Source organism: Anolis sagrei, chromosome 4 (assembly GCF_037176765.1).
Source record: "Anolis sagrei isolate rAnoSag1 chromosome 4, rAnoSag1.mat, whole genome shotgun sequence".
Taxonomy (NCBI): Eukaryota; Metazoa; Chordata; class Lepidosauria; order Squamata; family Dactyloidae; genus Anolis; species Anolis sagrei.
In genome coordinates this window covers 231022778-231039980 of record NC_090024.1, presented here as the reverse complement: position 1 = coordinate 231039980, position 17203 = coordinate 231022778, and the positions used below count along the sequence as shown (strand labels likewise).

Below are 17203 nucleotides of genomic sequence, written 5' to 3'. Positions count from 1 at the left end.
TGCAGGCACGTATGTGCATCCAAATACCCTTCCCCATCAGATGATGGGGAGCGTGGAGATGGAAAAGGATTAACATTCAGCAATCTTGTAAAGCTAGTGGAGCAATACACCAGTCAAGGACATAGGACAGTGGGCTTCCCTGTTGTGGTGGTTTTATTTGGAGGATGCACTTCCCTTCAAGGCAGAATGCCAGTTCCCTCAATCTGAACATAGGGTGTACTGGTTTTACCAGCATACTCTCTGTAGCACAGACATGTAGGACTTTCGGAACACTAAACCAGTTCCAATTCTTTCCAGTCACATCTGTAGTTCTTTTGTGTATTTCACAATCATGTGTTCTCAGTTACACAAAGGTAACAAGGTTCAGGACTCTAGGTGGGTTTTTAAATGTGATTTTTTGAAGCTATCTGGCAGGTGTAATTCTTGCACTGTGCGGAAATGCAGAGTTGCATGACAGTGAAACAGAGAGAAGTGTGCATTCTAATTAACTCCCAATGCATGGACAACATTTTTATTCCTCTCCTTTTCTCGCTTCTTCACAAACTGTCAATTTGGCCTAGCTAATTAAGCTGGAATTTTGAGGTCAGAACTCTCCAGCACAGGGTTCAGGTCAGCCTGGACAGGTCATTAGGTTTGGAGAGTATCACAAAGGCCAACCCGGAAAGAACAACGTTTAATTGAAAATAAGCTAGAAACAAATGAAATCCATTATTCAGTAGACATTAAAATTGTCCAGGGAGATAAAAACAATATGTTAGAAGGTAATAGAAGGAAACATATTCATAGATGAGTTTCAACCACTACAAATAGGAGAGTTTCTTGGTATTTTTATCCATCACTCACTCAGAAGTCCTGAAATTCAGTTCAATATAGAATATAGTACACCCCAGTATCCACACAGACTTTGTGTGGATAGGCAGAACCACTGATAATTGTGAACTTTATTGAAATGAAGGATCCAAGAATACTATAGAGATGTAATGGAGGACTTAGAAGAACATACTGTATTTTGCCAGACATGAAAAAAAATGAAACCACAAATACTAGTTTTGCAGATACAGGGGTCATACTGTATCTTAACCCATCAAGGGGGTGGCTTAGTGCAGCTCTCCTGATAATATTCTAGGATTAGGTCACACTAGAGTTTTTTTTTTATCATGTTCGTTTTCCCCACAAGAAAAAGTACTCAAAATATGACACACCCATAAACTGCATCCTATGATGTGAAGTCCAGAGTTCTATCAATTCATTCTACAAATTGCATGGAGGGTCCTTAGTACTACATTCCCTTGAGACAATCTCTGCAGCAACACATCTCTACATATTAATTGGACAACCCTGCTAGCCACTAAGGAGTCTACAAAGTGGCAGTTTCCAATACCCCATTATGAATACCAGCATGAGAACCAATTCTGTTTCCCTATTCTAGGGTGCCTGATGTTAACTTGGGCAATGGTAGGGAGCCTCAGGTCTGTCAGTGTTGCTGAACCACAACTCCCATAAATCTTAATCACTGGTCATGGTGTTCGGGGATGGTAGATAATGTAGTCCATTATAATCTGGGAAATCGAGTTCCTGCTAGGGTTGCAAAGATTCCTGCACCAAGCATCACCTGCTGAAAACTGTCCTCTACACAACCAGTAAATATACAAGAGTCCTCTCCAGTTTTCATTCTGACAATACTATATCCCCACCACTGCCTTGGAAAAATCAATGATTTTTCAAGTGAGAAAGCAAGGAACTGATATCATACTCTTAAGACTATCCTTAAATCAAACTAGCCAAATGGATAGAGTGACTGTTTCTTATAGCACAGGTTAGACAAGATCCACTAAGGTTTCTAAACAGTTAAGAAAAAGAAACAGTTGGCAGCAAACACAACAAGACAGCATAATTAAATAGCACCTTCTTCTCTCAATTCTCAACCTCTCTTTGCCTGACTCTTGTGAAAACCACAAGTGACAGCTGCGAATCATGTTATTTAATGCATGAAAGCCAGGTGTTCGGGAATTACAGTGATGTGATCTGTGTACAAACCCAGAAGAAAAAGCAACAAAAGAAACATTAACACCATTCTTCTGACCAATTGCAGGACGGAGCCTGAAATGCCCTCCTCTGGGATTTTCTCTCGCAAATACACAACCCTCAGTAACAACCATCAGAAAGATCTTCCTTATTGAGCCATATTCTGCAGTACATCACAGATCCCAGCCATCCCATGCCCTTGAACTCAAGTATCTCTCCTTCTCACCAATATTGCTTTCATCCCAGCCACAGCCCCAGCATTCTCTCTTCCTTGGCTCCCTTCCTTCCCCCTGCCTGAGGCTAGCTATCTCACCAGTTTAACTTAACATTAATAATTAAACAAAGCCGAGAAAGAGATACCGGCACAATAACGGTCCTCCTGCTACAATGCAGTGTTGCCTGCCCCACCCCCTTGGCAATCTTAGCCTAAGGAAAATAGTTTAACCATCCTATTTCATACATTACCATGCACCAGTGATCACGATTATAAGTTTATTATCCTCCTAAACTAAAAAGAGAGAGAAAGAATGGAAATACAAGCAACTGCTATGGATAAAGAAGAAGAGGAAAAGCTGCAGCTGCATCAGAATGGAAATACAAGTAACTGTTGGGGATAAAGAAGAGGAAAAGCTCTAAATGAATTAGAAACAGAAGACAAAACTCTCCGAGATTAAAAAGCCATTCAGGTAAATATGTCCATATTACACTATGGACTCTGCAACCTGCTAGATTTGCTAGCCTGTTGGGGAAGATTATTTTGAGCCCAATTAACATGAAATTTGGGAGAATGCAAATTCACTGTTTTTTTTTTGTTTTTTTTACTAAGACATAAACCAAAATGCCATGGCATTTCTTCCATCCATTTATCATAAACAAGTTAATTACTGTGTAACAAATGGGCGCCTACTGGATTCTCACTGTTTGGAGGATGTTAGGGAGCTGAGTCAGGCAAAGAAGATGAACCACAAAGTAGTAGTTAATAGCTTATGGCACACTTATAATAAAACAATGACTCTGTGAAAGCTTTTGTTGTCAAATTAAGGCTAAGCCATTTCCATTGGAATAACTCAATTATAAACTCGTCATTATCTGTTTAACTCAATTCCAAACAGGAAGAATGCTAGGAGCATGTGGCGTTGTCTTAATCTTGATGCAACAGAAGGTGGAGTCATGCCCATCCAGGAAAGAGCGCACAGCTGAACATTAAACTTAAGATACTGCTTGATCATATATAACATACACACATACTACTGCAGTAGTTCTCAACCTTCCTAATGCTGCGACCCCTTAATCCAGTTCCTCATGTTGTGATGACCCCCAACCATAACATTATTTTCATTGTTACTACGTAACTGTATTTTTGCTACTGTTATGAATCGTAATGTAACTATCTGGTATGCAGGATGTATTTTCATCCACTAGACCAAATTTGGCACAAATACCCAATATGCCCAAATTTGAATACTGGTGGGGTTGGGGGAGAGGGGCTGGTTTTGTCATTCAAGAGTTGTAGTTACTGGGATTTATAGTTCATCTACAATCAAAGAGCATTCTGAACCCCACCAATGATAGAATTGAACCAATTTTGGCACACAGAAATCCCATGACCAACAGAAAATACTGGAGGGGTTTGACCTTGAGTTTTGGAGTTGTAGTTCACCTACATCCAGAGAGCACCGTGGAATCAAAAAATGAAGGATCTGGACGAAACTTGGCATGAGTACTCCATATGCCCAAATGTGAACACAGATGGAATTTGGGGGAAATAGACCTTGATATTTGGAAGTTGTAGTTGCTGGGATTTAAAGTTCACCTACAATCAAAGAGCATTCTGAACCCCACCAACAATAGAATTGGACCTAACTTTCCACACAGAACCCAGATGACCATCAGAAAAGACTATGTTTTCTGATGGTCTTTGGTGACCCCTCTGACACCCTCTCACGACCCCCCCAGGGGTCCCGACCCCAAGATTGAGAAATGCTGTACTACTGCAATGTATTCACTGAGGAAGTACAGTTTAGAACAATGAGTCAAGTCAGCCTGGCACAGCGGGCTGCTTAATCCAGTCCAGCTGTTAGTCCAAACTTTACAGAAGCTATATCCACATATAGAAACCAATGCTCTGAGCTATTTCAATATCTGAAATAGTTCCTTGGAAGCTTGGGTGAAAAGTACCACTGGGCCTACAATTAGGTAGAATGAAGCAGACCATGGAAGCTGCAAAAAATGTAGGAAGACAATGCAGAATGTGCTATGAACATTCTTAGCTAGCTGTTGTGGAGAATAATGCCACAGTAATCTCTTGTTGACAAATTCCTTTCCAGGCTCAGACACAAGAGACCAGAGTTAGCTGAAAGTGATAGTGAAACTTCCACAACCATTCCAGCAGATAAAAGCAGCAGCAGAGGCTAATACACACAATGCTAAATCATATGGAACACATTGATGTGAATAAAGGAAACTATTGTCACATCACGTATGAATTTTGGAGAGAAAATTAAATTAAATCTTGGTGAATTGGCAATGACATGTTTATAATAATATACTTTATTTGTATCTCGCCCTATCTTCCCAAGGAGATTCAGGGCAGATTGCAGTATACACAAACACAAAGGCAAACATTCAATGCCTAGAAACAGCGAAACACTGAAACACAGCTCTTCCAGCTCCGAGGGGTGGTGATTTCTAGCTCTGGAGAGTGGTGCTCATCTCTATTCCTAAGCCAAAGTGCCTGCGTTGTCCATATACACCTCCAAGGTCATGTGGCCAGCATGGCTGCATGGAGGGTCATTTACCTTCCCACCGAGGCAGTACCTACTGATCTACTCACATTTGCATGTTTTCTAACTGCTAGGTTGGCAGAAGCTGGAGCCAACAGTAGGAGCACACCCCGTCCTTTGGATTCAAACCCCCAACATTCTGGTCAGCAAGTTCAGCAGCTCAGTGGTTTAACCTGTTGTGCCACCATTGTGCCATTGCAAGACCCAAATGAGCAAGACAATAACATATTTATGTGGGGATGGAAACTGGCATATTTCCTTCAGATATTGTATAAATTGCAGAAGAATGTATTTTAATGTGTAGACGATGTAAAATTAACTCCCCAGACACTGGCAAACAAAGTTATTTGTAGTTCCACTGGTAAAATTACTCTTCTTTTCTGACAACTATTGACAGTAAGAGTTTCACAAACATTGAGGAGAGATAATCCAGCTCAAATTCTCCAAGGCTAAGACCTTGGTGAAATGAATGAGAATAGCTGGCAAGGCCATGCTATTCATTTCAGTGGAATGTAACTCATCATCACTGGTTGTAGCAGCTATACTTCAGCACCACTTTACGTTTTAGTTAGCAACATAGAGGTTCAGAGAGTGCCAAAGCAAGCAAGAATCTCAGACAGATCAAAGTGATATATTTGCAGTTGATTCCTCCACTTTCCTATGTGGATAAAACCCTCTGCTTCCTGGCATGGGCGTGGCTCACAGTATTGAATCTTTTTTAAAAAAAATGTACTTGTATTCAAAATCTTGCACATACTAAAGTGTTCTACCTGCTAAAATGGGTCTTCTATTTGTTCCCTTGTCAACCTGCTCCTTCTTTACCTTGTCGCACACAAGCAAGACGTTTTTAAGTGTTAAAGCCATTTGAGGTTCCCTTGAGGCTTCAGCTAGTTTTCACCGAACTTGAATTGCTGCTAGGGATGCAATTCTTCACTATGATTCTTCTCATAGAAAAGAATGAGTAACTTTAACACTTTTCAGCCCACTGTGATAACGATTTCAAAAAACCACACATATTTCAGACTTAGGTCGCTTCCACACAGCTGTACAAAACCCACACTGAACTGGATTATATGCACTGTGGACTCAGCTAACCCAGTTCAAAGCAGATATTGTGGACTATCTGCCTTGATATTCTGGGTTATATGGCTGTGTGGAAGGGCCAAAGTGGGATCTTGATATTAACCTATACAGTTTTATTGGCAAGATTTCTTAAAGAAGAGGTTTACTATTGCCCTTCTCTAAGGCTCGGAGAGTGTGACTTGCCCAAAAAGTCCAACATTCAAACCATCATACTGCTACTGGTTCCCTCAACATAAGGAACTATTGCTTTCAAAGAAAAAAGTCAAACACAAATATAGGATTGAGGACATGTAAAAAGTATAAAGGGGATTTGGTAGGACACAAGTGAAACAAGAAGAAAAAGTGTCATGAAGTGATAAAAAGCCAGTACAATTTTAGGCTAGACTGAAAGAACCATAGTAGTGTTCCCAATAAGAGAAGTAGCAGTACTACTTCATTCCAGTCTGAGCAGATCCTGTATATGTGCCTTCAAGTTGCCTGTTGACCTATAGCAACTCCATGGAGTTCATGGGTTTGGGGCTTTTTAAAGACATGGAATACTTAGAGGTGCTTTTGCCAGTTCCTTCTTCTGAAAGATAGCCTACAGTGTCCTATATTCATTGGTGGTCTCCCATTGAAATACATTAAAATGAAAACTATAGGCTCAAAAAGTATTACCAGTGTGAACCATGGAGTCCCTTGACAAGAACCAGTGAAAATCATTTGCAAAAAAGATGCTAATTTGCCAAAGTTATCTAAAGGTTTTATTCTGAGAATAATTTCCTATTTACTTAAAAACCAAAGTCAGCTGATGTTGTAATTACATGACAGCTTCTCTTTAACTTCAGCTGGCAACACTTTCAACTTCTCTTCACCAGCCCTTCTGTTCCATTGTCACTGTCCAGCCAACAACACCACAACACAATGCAGCAAATATCCAGTTGTCATAGATCTCTTTCCAAGAGAGCAGACAAATTACTCTGGTGCCTGAAAAGATGAGGTGGTGTGATAAACACTAGCAAAGAAATTAACCATTCTTAACCATGTAGGAATATTTGGAATCTATATCAAGCAGAGAGCATACAAGCTTGTGGTGGAAAGTGGAGTAATTACTCTGGATCCTCTTACAAAGTAAAAGAGAAAAGGTTAAGTGCATTTATTGTTTCCTGACCATCTTAAGAAAAGAAAGGAAAAACACACAAGTAGTTGACCTAAATGTTTTACAAGGGCCCCTAAATGCTAGCTCTCCTATGGGTGCAAGCTACTAGCCATTATTGGGGAAGGATACAAATCCCTTCCCCAGACAGAGAGAGCAGAGAGAGTAACTTATTGAAGAAGAGAGAGGTGATCTTAACAGGTAAGCAAGAAGCAAAATCCTTGAGCACATAGACCAGAGACAGAATGGTAAAATAAAGATCAGATGTGATCTAGTATCCCCTCTGCTACTGATCACTTTAAATTGATATTGCTACTACTTTACTTCCAACAAAACAAGGGGAAGACGCAATCAAATACATAGAAACATAATTATTCCAATCAGGGGAACAGCAGTATTAGTACACACAGGTGTAAAGTCACTGGCCTTGTCACTTACAACTAAAAGAATCCATCATCAGTTCAACATAAAAGGTAAAGGTTTCCCCTTGACATTAAGTCAAGTTGTCTCCAACTTTGGGGAGTAGTGCTCATCTCTATTTCTAAGCCGAAGAGCCAGCATTGTCTGTAGACGCCTCCTACGTCATGTGGCCAGCATGACTGCATGGAGTGCTGTTACCTTCCCACCAAAGCAGTACCTATTAATCTACTCATATTTGCATGTTTTCGAACTGCTAGGTTGGCAGAAGCTGGTCCTAACAGCGGGAGCTCACCACACTCCCCGGATTTGAATCATATAATCATAGAGTTGGTAGAGACCTTATGGGCCATCCAATCCAACCCCCTGCCTAGAAGCAGGAAAATTGCATTCAAAGTACCCCTAAAAGATGGCCATCCAGACTCTGTTTAAAAGCCTCCAAAGAAGGAGCCTCCACCACACTCCAGGGCAGAGAGTTCCACTGCTGAACAGCTCCCACAATCAGGAAGTTCTTCCTAATGTTCAGATGGAATCTCCTTTCTTGTAGTTTGATGCTATTGTTCCGCGTCCTAATCTCCAGGGCAGCAGAGAACAAGCTTGCTCCCTCCTCCCTATGACTTCCTCTCACACATTTATACATGGCTATCATGTCTCCTCTCAATCTTCTCTTCTTCAGGCTAAACATGCCTGGCTCTTTACACCGCTCCTGTTCTCCAGACCCTTGACCATTTTAGTTGCCCTCCTCTGGACACATTCCAGCTTGTTAACATCTCCCTTCAATTGTGGTGCCCAATTGTGGTGACCACCGACCTTTCAGTCAGCAAATTCAGCAGTTTAACCCACTGCACCACTGGGGGCTCATAGACATTATCAATTGGAAGGATTGGTTCAATGGTAGAACATGCACTCTATTTATAGAAAATTACAAATTCAGTCCCATACATATCCTAAAGAAATATCAGCAGGGGATGGAGAACCCCACTTTAGGCTAGCCCACAAATGTCGGAGCTGTGTAAAACAGTCTGATTCCAATTAATGCAGCTTCATATATCATTTTCCTTCCCCTCCCTTTCAAGATGGCAATGAGCTACAACTGATTAAAATAAATATGTGCAGACAGATGGGCTACTAGAACTTTAGTAGACCTGCAGGGCTATGGCAGCCACCACAAACACCAGCAACTTACTTTCCTAGGCTATTGCATCAGCTAACACAACCCAAAATTCATTTGTCTCTGGAGTACTGGATGGAATCATTCTATTCAGAATAGCTCCAACTTTGTTCATTAATTTGAAGATCAGTGACTGGAACAAATTAAAGCAGACTACAAAAAGTAAGGCTCAGAAATACAAAGACGGAAAACTGAGCAAAAGCCCAAAGTATACTAAAAGGATTGTCAAACTGGTGTGGCAATGGTGTGCACTACGCAGTGAAACAACAAGGATCAGAATTCATGCATTTGTCTAAACAAATCGGCATTGCCTTTGCTTTATTGCGGTGGTTATCAGTCTTTGGTCTTTTGGTTGTTTTGGTGCTCAAATCCCAAAATTTCTGACCATTGGCAATGCTAGCTGAGGTTTCTAGGCACTAATCTTTTAAACATAGAGTGCAAAAGGCTAAGGCTCACTACTGTATTGTATGGTAATGTTACATACAGATTGAGCATCCCGTATACAGAATTCTGAAATCCAAAATACTCCAGAATCCAGACTCATCTACGTAAGTGGTTGAGAAAGTGGCACCACTGCTTTATGATGGTTCAATATACACAAACTGTGTTTCATGCACAAAACAATTTTAAAATCTTATATAAAATTACCTTCAGGCTATGTGTATAAGGTGTATATTAAACGTGAATGAATGTCATGTTGAGACTTGGGTCTCATTTCTAAGATATCACATGATGTACATATATGCCTTGAATCTCTTTCTGAGCCAAAGGAAAGGTATAAATCGAATAAAGAAATAAGCTAATACAGTTATTCTAAAATCTTCTTAAAATATGAAATCCAATCCACTTCTGGTTTCAGATAAGAGATACTCAACCTGTATTAATATTATGTCTGCAGCCTGAATAAATGGAGCTTTTAAGAGTCCAAGGACCCATTCATTTTCTTTCTGTAGTTTGAGTGAGGTTGTAGGCAATGCTTTGTCATTTCTACGGCAGTGTGTCATCAATAAACAGAGCGGATTTTGCTAACATTTTAGTTAGTGTCAAAACATGCTTTCCCTTTCAACACTGGAAGGGGGAGTCCTCATAGTTATGTTCACCTATTCCATTTTCCTTGCACTCTCTTACTCATAATTGAATTTACCTGACCTCAATAACATCTATCACAATGGTAGATTTGATTGGGTATGTGACTACAAATCACTGTGACATCATCCTATTTACAATGTGTTCCCGAATTGACTGGGAAGGCACATCTGGGAGACAAGAAAAGGTTTGCTGATGAGGAAGCCCCAAAAAGTTAATAGAGGATTTTTTCCGCCAAAGTTTTGGGAGACATTCAAAGTCACTAATTTTTAATCCAGTGAGACCCACAAAACTTCAGCTTGATAGTTTTATGAGCAGAGGAATGGTACATAAAAGGGAAATTTGGAGATATAAACCTGGACACACAAAGCTATTCAAACACAAATACATTTTGGAGCAATGACCACAAAGGAGTGTGTCCAATACATCCAGGAATTCTGTCCCTCTGATCAAAGAAATCTCAATTCCTTAACCATATTTTCAAAACTGGGTTTTTGTAGCAGGTTTTTACATACAGCAGGTTACATACAGCAGGTTTTCCAAGCTGTATGGCCATGTTCTAGATGCATTCTCTCCTGACATTTCTCCTGCATCTATGGCAGGCATCCTCAGAGGTTGTGAGGTCCCGGGTAAATAAGGATGCCTGCCATAGATACAGGTGAAACGTCAAGAGAGAATGATTCTAAAACATGGCCATACAGCCCAAAAAACCTACAATAACCCAGTGATTTTGGACATGAAAGCCTTCAACAATACATATTTTTAAAAACCCGCACAAATCAATGCAGTTCAACCCTACCCCACCACTGTTTGCATAGGAACTAGTTCCTTGCAATGCCATGCCTAGGTCTCATTTCCCCCCTTAGTTATGCATATAATGCTGCATCAACACCTCCAGCACATACAGAAAGAAGGAGACCTATTTAGAGAAAGCAAGTATGAATCCAGACAGAAGCCGTTCACGGCAATCTTCTTCAACGTGCCATTTTACTGTCTTGTTCCATGGACCCTCAAGGTAACAAAACAGCCCATTTGCACGTCAAGTTTTGTTGGCATCCTTTGCCCACCCGTTTGCTCTGCCATCCCTTCTGGCACTTCACTCCAAATTGACTTCACTTCCTTCAACGGCATTCCAATGCCATATCACATTGGCTCATAACACGGTGACATCTACTGTGTCTATTAGCAATTAGGAAGCAAAGTACAGAGACAGGTTCCAGTTTGGCTTTTAAGATTCTCACAGGAGTAAACAAAGGATGTGTTTCCTGCACTGTGAAAACGGAGTGCTTAATTATTTTAATTACTGTAAAAACACAGTAGAGAGAACAACTTTTTTATTAGAAAAAAGTGAATAGTGACCAGGGTGCACTATGGCCTTTTGAATTATGGAGCACTTTTAAGAGCTCACAGTCACATGCAAAAAGAAGCAGTTATAATCCTACAATTACTGTAAAGCTAATTGGTCATTGCTCATAGTGGCTGTGATGTTTGTCTTGCCTGTTGGGCTGTAATGAAAACAAATGCTACATCTGAAAACAAAATGTCTGTTGGCTTGCATACCACATATCCTGCAACAACATTTCATTTACCCAGCACTGAAACACAAAGCTTAGGAACTTCAGATCTTCAAAGGTAAGACAACTCTCTGCATGCATGTGTACACATGCACAAATCTAGAAGACAACAGGAAACTTCTACCAACAACAGGGGGGAAATGGAGGCACAAGAACCAGTTGTGATAAGATACCATGAGATCCTCCTTTTACCAGAGCCACACAATAAGCAACAACAGAAGGATTCAGTATAGCTCCTGAGCAACTTGAAGATAAGCAAGCCTATAAGCATCATCCCCACATTGCTTTCCCAATAAACCAATTGAGTTTGGGGCTCCTGCTTTCCATATGTCAGCTACTTCCTCCCCAGAATCCAAAATACACATCAAGACATTCCATTCCATTTCCAGAAATGCTCCCTACCTTTGAGTAACTTCTGCCCCTCCATGATGTTTTGGGAAACCAGCGCTGTGTAATCGTCTTCCGAGAAGCCAGGCTTGCAAGTGGGTCTGACTGTAAGATCCCCATTGTGTGCCTGCAGAGAGCAAAACAAGAACAACAGAGCATCACGAATTGTGTTATTTCTGAACAGAGAGAGCTGCTTTCTGCCAGTGTCTCCAAACACCAGCCTGAGCCACTGAAAGAGTGTCAAACTGTTAGCCTGCTTTGCGTGATAATGAAAAAAACAATGAAACCACATTCATTGGGAAATGCTAGCAATATGGGATCTAAACTGGAAAGCCTAAGCTGGAGATGACTTAGGAAACATTACGAAACAGCACGGCTAGGAATGGCTGTACATTGTATCTCACTGGTTATGTTAGAGACACCCTAAGGTTTCAGATCAATATAAAGCTGAGGTTGGCAAATCTAAGGAGCAATGCACAAGGAACCCCCCAGGTCCTTTTTGCTGAAAACCATCCGAACACCATCTTTGGCTGTGTTTTCCTGGCACTGAAAGAGCTCAGGAAGGTCTGTTAAAGTTACAGCAAGATGCTATGAGTCTATATACCCAGGCAAATCACCGTAGAAGTGCTGAGCAATCATCACCGGGCAAAGAGAGGAAAAGAACTGTGTGAGAGCAAGCATGCAAACATGCCCGGCTGAAATACAAAGTGAAATCCTGGAATGTGAATAAGGCAATCCAGAGAGTTAAAAATACGCAAAGCCACATAGATGCTCTCCTTCCCTACCTCCCCAGCAGGAAAATTTAGAAGGATGGCCTAGCTACTCCTAAACCCCTGTGCCAGCAGGACTGAAGACAGACAGGTCGCAGGTTCAAATCCGGGGAGAGCGCAGATGAGCTCCCTCTATCAGCTCCCGCTCTCCATGCGGGGACATGAGAGAAGCCTCCCACAAGGGTGGTAAAACATGAAAACATCCAGGCATCCCCTGGGCAACGTCCTTGAAGACCACCAATTCTTTCACGCCAGAAGCGACTTGTAGTTTCTCAAGTCACTCCTGACATGACAAAAAAAGACTGACAGGATTTGAATAGCTTCCGCCAGGTATCTTTTTCCCCTTTAGAAAAGAGGGGTGAACCAGAAATTTGTTTCCAGATCCAAATCAGGGGCTGTGTAGTTAAAACTAAGGACTCGTTTCATTTCCTGGGTCTTGGGTGGCAATGAAGAATGTATTGTCGAAGGCTTTCATGGCCGGAATCACTGGGTTGTTGTAGGTTTTTTCAGGCTATACACCTCACTACCTCTGAGGATGCTTGCCATAGATGCAGGCGAAACATCAGGAGAGAATGCCTCTAGACCATGGCCATATAGCCCGAAAAAACCTACAACAACCCAATGAAGAATCTGCTTTGACCAAAGCTCTTTGAATCATAGAATTGGATGGGACGTCATGGGCCATCCAGTCCAACCCCCTGCTCAGAAGCAGGAAAATTCAAATCACCCCCAACAGATGGCCATCCATCCTCTGTTTAAAAGCCTCCAAAGAAGGAGCCTCCACCACTCTCCAGGGCAGAGAGTTCCACTGCTGAACAACTCTCAGAGTTAGGAAGTTCTCCAGCTCAATCAGTTCAAATGAGCTCTTTTTTACCCAATGTGTAAGAGGGGACAAAAGCTGAAAATATTTTAAATAGTTATTTTAAAGCCACACATTTCTACCACAATGAAGGCACAAAGGTTTTTTAAGCAGGAGGCATCGCTGTCTTTTGACAGTCATCGTTGATTTTTCTAGGGCATCCCATCACAACCTGGTGCCTTCAAATACATTGGACTGCAACTGCCATCAACTCTGATCAGCCACTGCCGTGCACCAGATTGAGAATGATTGGGGAATCCCTCAGGAGTCTAAATGGATTCCAACAAGAGCAAGATGGACACAGATCCCAAAACCAAGCAGTCCAACCCTCAGAAAGAAAGCACAACTTTATTCCAAGCAGCCAAACCAACCCCTGAGAAGTCCAAATATGAAGATGGTTGCAAGATCTAACAACTAGAAAGCCTTTCCAGAACAGGAGACTGAGACTGGTGTTAAAATAATTATGAATGAGAGGAAAAGCTACATTAAACCTCTCTGTATCTGCATGGATATGAGAGAGGGAGACATGAACACAGAGTCTGTCTCCCAGCTTCCAGAGAAGCTTACTAAGCAAAATGCAAGCCAATGTAATCTCTGCGAGAAATCACGCTTGGGAGAGAAATGCCAGCTACTGTCTATGGAAAATGCAGGGAAGTGACTCTTCAGTGCAAGTCGGCAGACTCCTGGCAAGATGCTGCAATTCAGAGGCATTTCCGAGTCTGACAGTAGATAATAGGCTTTGGATTTCCAATCATCCACTTATTAAGATGGACCTATAACAACAGGGTCACAGCAGACTGTCTGTGGCAAGGCTGCCGAATCAACCCAGGGAGGAGAAAGCCTTTCCAGCCAAGTCTCTAAACTAAAACATCCCTTTGTCATCGTCCCTCAATAACAAAGTTAGCCATCCAAACTTGGAAATAAAGTAGCTTGAACTGTCTTTTTTCTTTTGAAAGAAGACTCCAAGAAGATACATACGATGCCTGGATGGAAACAATCACAAAGCCTCGCCTTTGTCAGCCAATACCAGACTTTTACCCATTCAGACATGTGCAGGAAAACTTCCTGGGAAATCAGTCCCATCGCCAGTCAAAATCGTTTTGCTTGCATTAAACCTCGGAAGGGCTTTTTCATTTAAGGACAGACAGAGCAATCTGACCAATTTAGAAATAGAGGGGAAATGACAAGACTAGACTATTTTAAGCACCAGACTGGCTCGGTCTTAATGGATGTCCTTTCAAAATGATTTCAAAAGTTCAGCTGTGGAGTATAGGGATAAATGTGTTGTCGAAGGCTTTCATGGCCAGAATCACTGGGTAGCTGTGAGTTTTCTGGGTGTATGGCTATGTTCCAGAAGCATTTTCTCCTGATGTTTCACCCACATCTATGGTAGGCATCCTCACAATCTCTGAGGATGCCTGCCATAGATGTGGGTGAAACGTCAGGAGAAAATGCTTCTGGAACATGACCATACAGCCCAGAAAACTCACCAACCCAATATACGGATACTCAAAACACATGGCTAATATCGAGGAAGTCTGCTATTCCTCCCAGTAAGATAATGTGTCCACATCCTACCATTTTCCAGGCATGCATGGCAAACAAATGCCTCAAATACTCACAGCAAAGCTCAAGAGAATATATGGAAGTTATACAGCAGTATCAAAATGTATGACTGTGAATTTGCAGGAAGCTAGTGGCTCCCAGGAAAAATAACTCTAAATATGATTTTAGGGAATGCTGCTTTTAGTTTTTCACTTTGTAATGCAGATGGCCAAACCTTAATTTTCACTCATCAGTGGGTATCACCAGCTTCACCTTTCCTGAAATTAACCTGGAAAGGAAACAGATCTCTCTGTGTCCAGAGGAAGGGCTAGCTATCGCTGGAGCAGATTGATTAGGCAGCAAGTCCCCCAGAGTCTAGGGAAGCTAGAAAGTGTATACAGGATGTCATGTCGAGGGCTTTCATGACCGGAATCACTGGGTTGCTGTGAGTTTTCTGGGCTGTATGGCATTCTTCTGGAATGTTGCCATATAGCCTGGAAAACTAACACTTGCCTCAAGCAGATGGGAGTTCTTTCTCCCATTCTGGATGTTCCACAGATATATAAACACCCTTGCCTTGCCAAAGATATATAAACCCCACTTGTTTACTTTCCAACAGACCTCACAATCTCTGAGGATTCCTGCCATAGATGTGGGGGAAACATCAGGAGAGACCATGGTCGTACAGCCCGGAAAACTCACACTTGCCTCAAGCAGAGGGGAGTTCTTTCTCCTACTCTGGACATTCCACAGATATATAAACCTCACTTGCTTAGCTTCCAACAGATCTCACAACCTCAAAGGATGCCTGCCACAGATGTGGGCAAAACATCAGGAGAGAATGCTTCAGGAGCATGGCCATACAACCTAGAAAACTCACATTTCCCTCAAGGAGACAGGAGTTCTTTCTCCCACTCTGGACATTCCACAGATATATAAACCTCGCTTGCCTAATTTTCAACAGACCTCACAACCTCTAAGGATGTCTGCCATGGATGTGGGTGAAACATCAGGAGAGAATGCTTCGGGAACATGGCCATAATACAGCCTGGAAAGCTCACACTTGCCTCAAGCAGCAGGAAGTTCTTTTCCCCCACTCTGGACATCCCACAGATATATAAACCTCACTTGCTTAGCTTCCAACAGACTTCACAACCTCTGAGAATTCCTGCCATAGATGTGGATGAAACATCAGGAGAGAACATGGTCGTTCAGCCCGGAAAATGCAAACTTGCCTCAAGCAGAGGGGAGTTCTTTCTCCTACTCTGAACACCCCACAGATATATAAACCTCACTTGCTTAGCTTCCAACAGACCTCTCAACCTCAAAGGATGCCTGCCATAGATGTGGGCAAAATGTCAGGAGAGTGTGCTTTGGGAACATGGCCATAATACAGACCAGAAAGCTTACATACTTGCCATAGATATAAACCTCACTTGCCTAGTTTCCAACAGACCTCACAACCCCAAAGGATGCCTGCCATAGATGTGGGTGAAACGTCAGGAGAGAGTGCTTTGGGAACATGGCCATAATACAGCCGGGAAAGCTTACATTTGCTTCAAGCAGAGGGGAGTTCTTTCTCTCACCCTGGACATTCCACAAATATATAAACACCACTTAGTTTCCAACAGACCTCACAACATCTAAGGATGCCTGCCATAGATGTGGGCGAATGCTTTGGGAACACGGCCATACAGCCCGGAAAACTCACACTTGCCTCAAGCAGAGGGGAGTTCTTTCTCTCACTCTGGACATGCCACAGATATATAAACACCACTTGCTTGGCTTCCAACAGACCTCACAACCTCAAAGGATGCCTGCCATAGATGTGAGTGAAACGTCAGGAGAGAGTGCTTCCAGAATATGGCCAAACTACAGCCCGGGAAACTCACAGCAACCCTGTATCCACTCATTCAGGTCATCTTCCTATTCCAAGAAATCAGCCTCAATTCAGTGTCTGTTGAAGAGGCGCAGCACCCAAGACTCCTGTCAATCGCCATGTGGGTGAGGCAAAGGCTCTCCAAAAGTAAAAGGCGACACTCAGACCAAACTTCTTCGAGCTGCTGCTGCTGCATTCGGGAGCTCGTTTTCTTTGCAGATCTTTCTTGCTCAACTGGAATTAATCACAATCAAGCCCACCAAGAAACTCCAAGCCATGTTCCTATCACGCTATTGCCATGATAATAAGAATAGTAATGTTTAAAAACCCAGGAGTGAACGGGGTCCCTTTCTGGCACATCTCTGCACATCCCTGCACATCCCTCCTTTGCCACAGCCAGCAGCGGCTTCTCCCCGCCGCCCACCCCGTCGCGAAAGCCTTCTTCCTCCGAAGGATTTTTTTTGTGTCTGCCAGTGTCTGTGAATAAAT

At 42.2% G+C, this 17203-nt stretch overlaps 1 protein-coding gene across 5 annotated transcripts in view; it reads right to left on the bottom strand.

The window, feature by feature from the left end:
* CDH4 (cadherin 4) overlaps nt 1–17203 on the bottom strand; it is a 938653-nt gene that overhangs the window by 919241 nt on the left and 2209 nt on the right. For all 5 annotated transcript variants that reach the window (XM_060772002.2, XM_060772006.2, XM_060772003.2 and 2 more), the window contains exon 2: nt 11677–11788. In XM_060772002.2, the coding sequence (XP_060627985.2) occupies nt 11677–11788 (112 nt within the window). The remainder of the gene's footprint in view (nt 1–11676; nt 11789–17203) is intronic.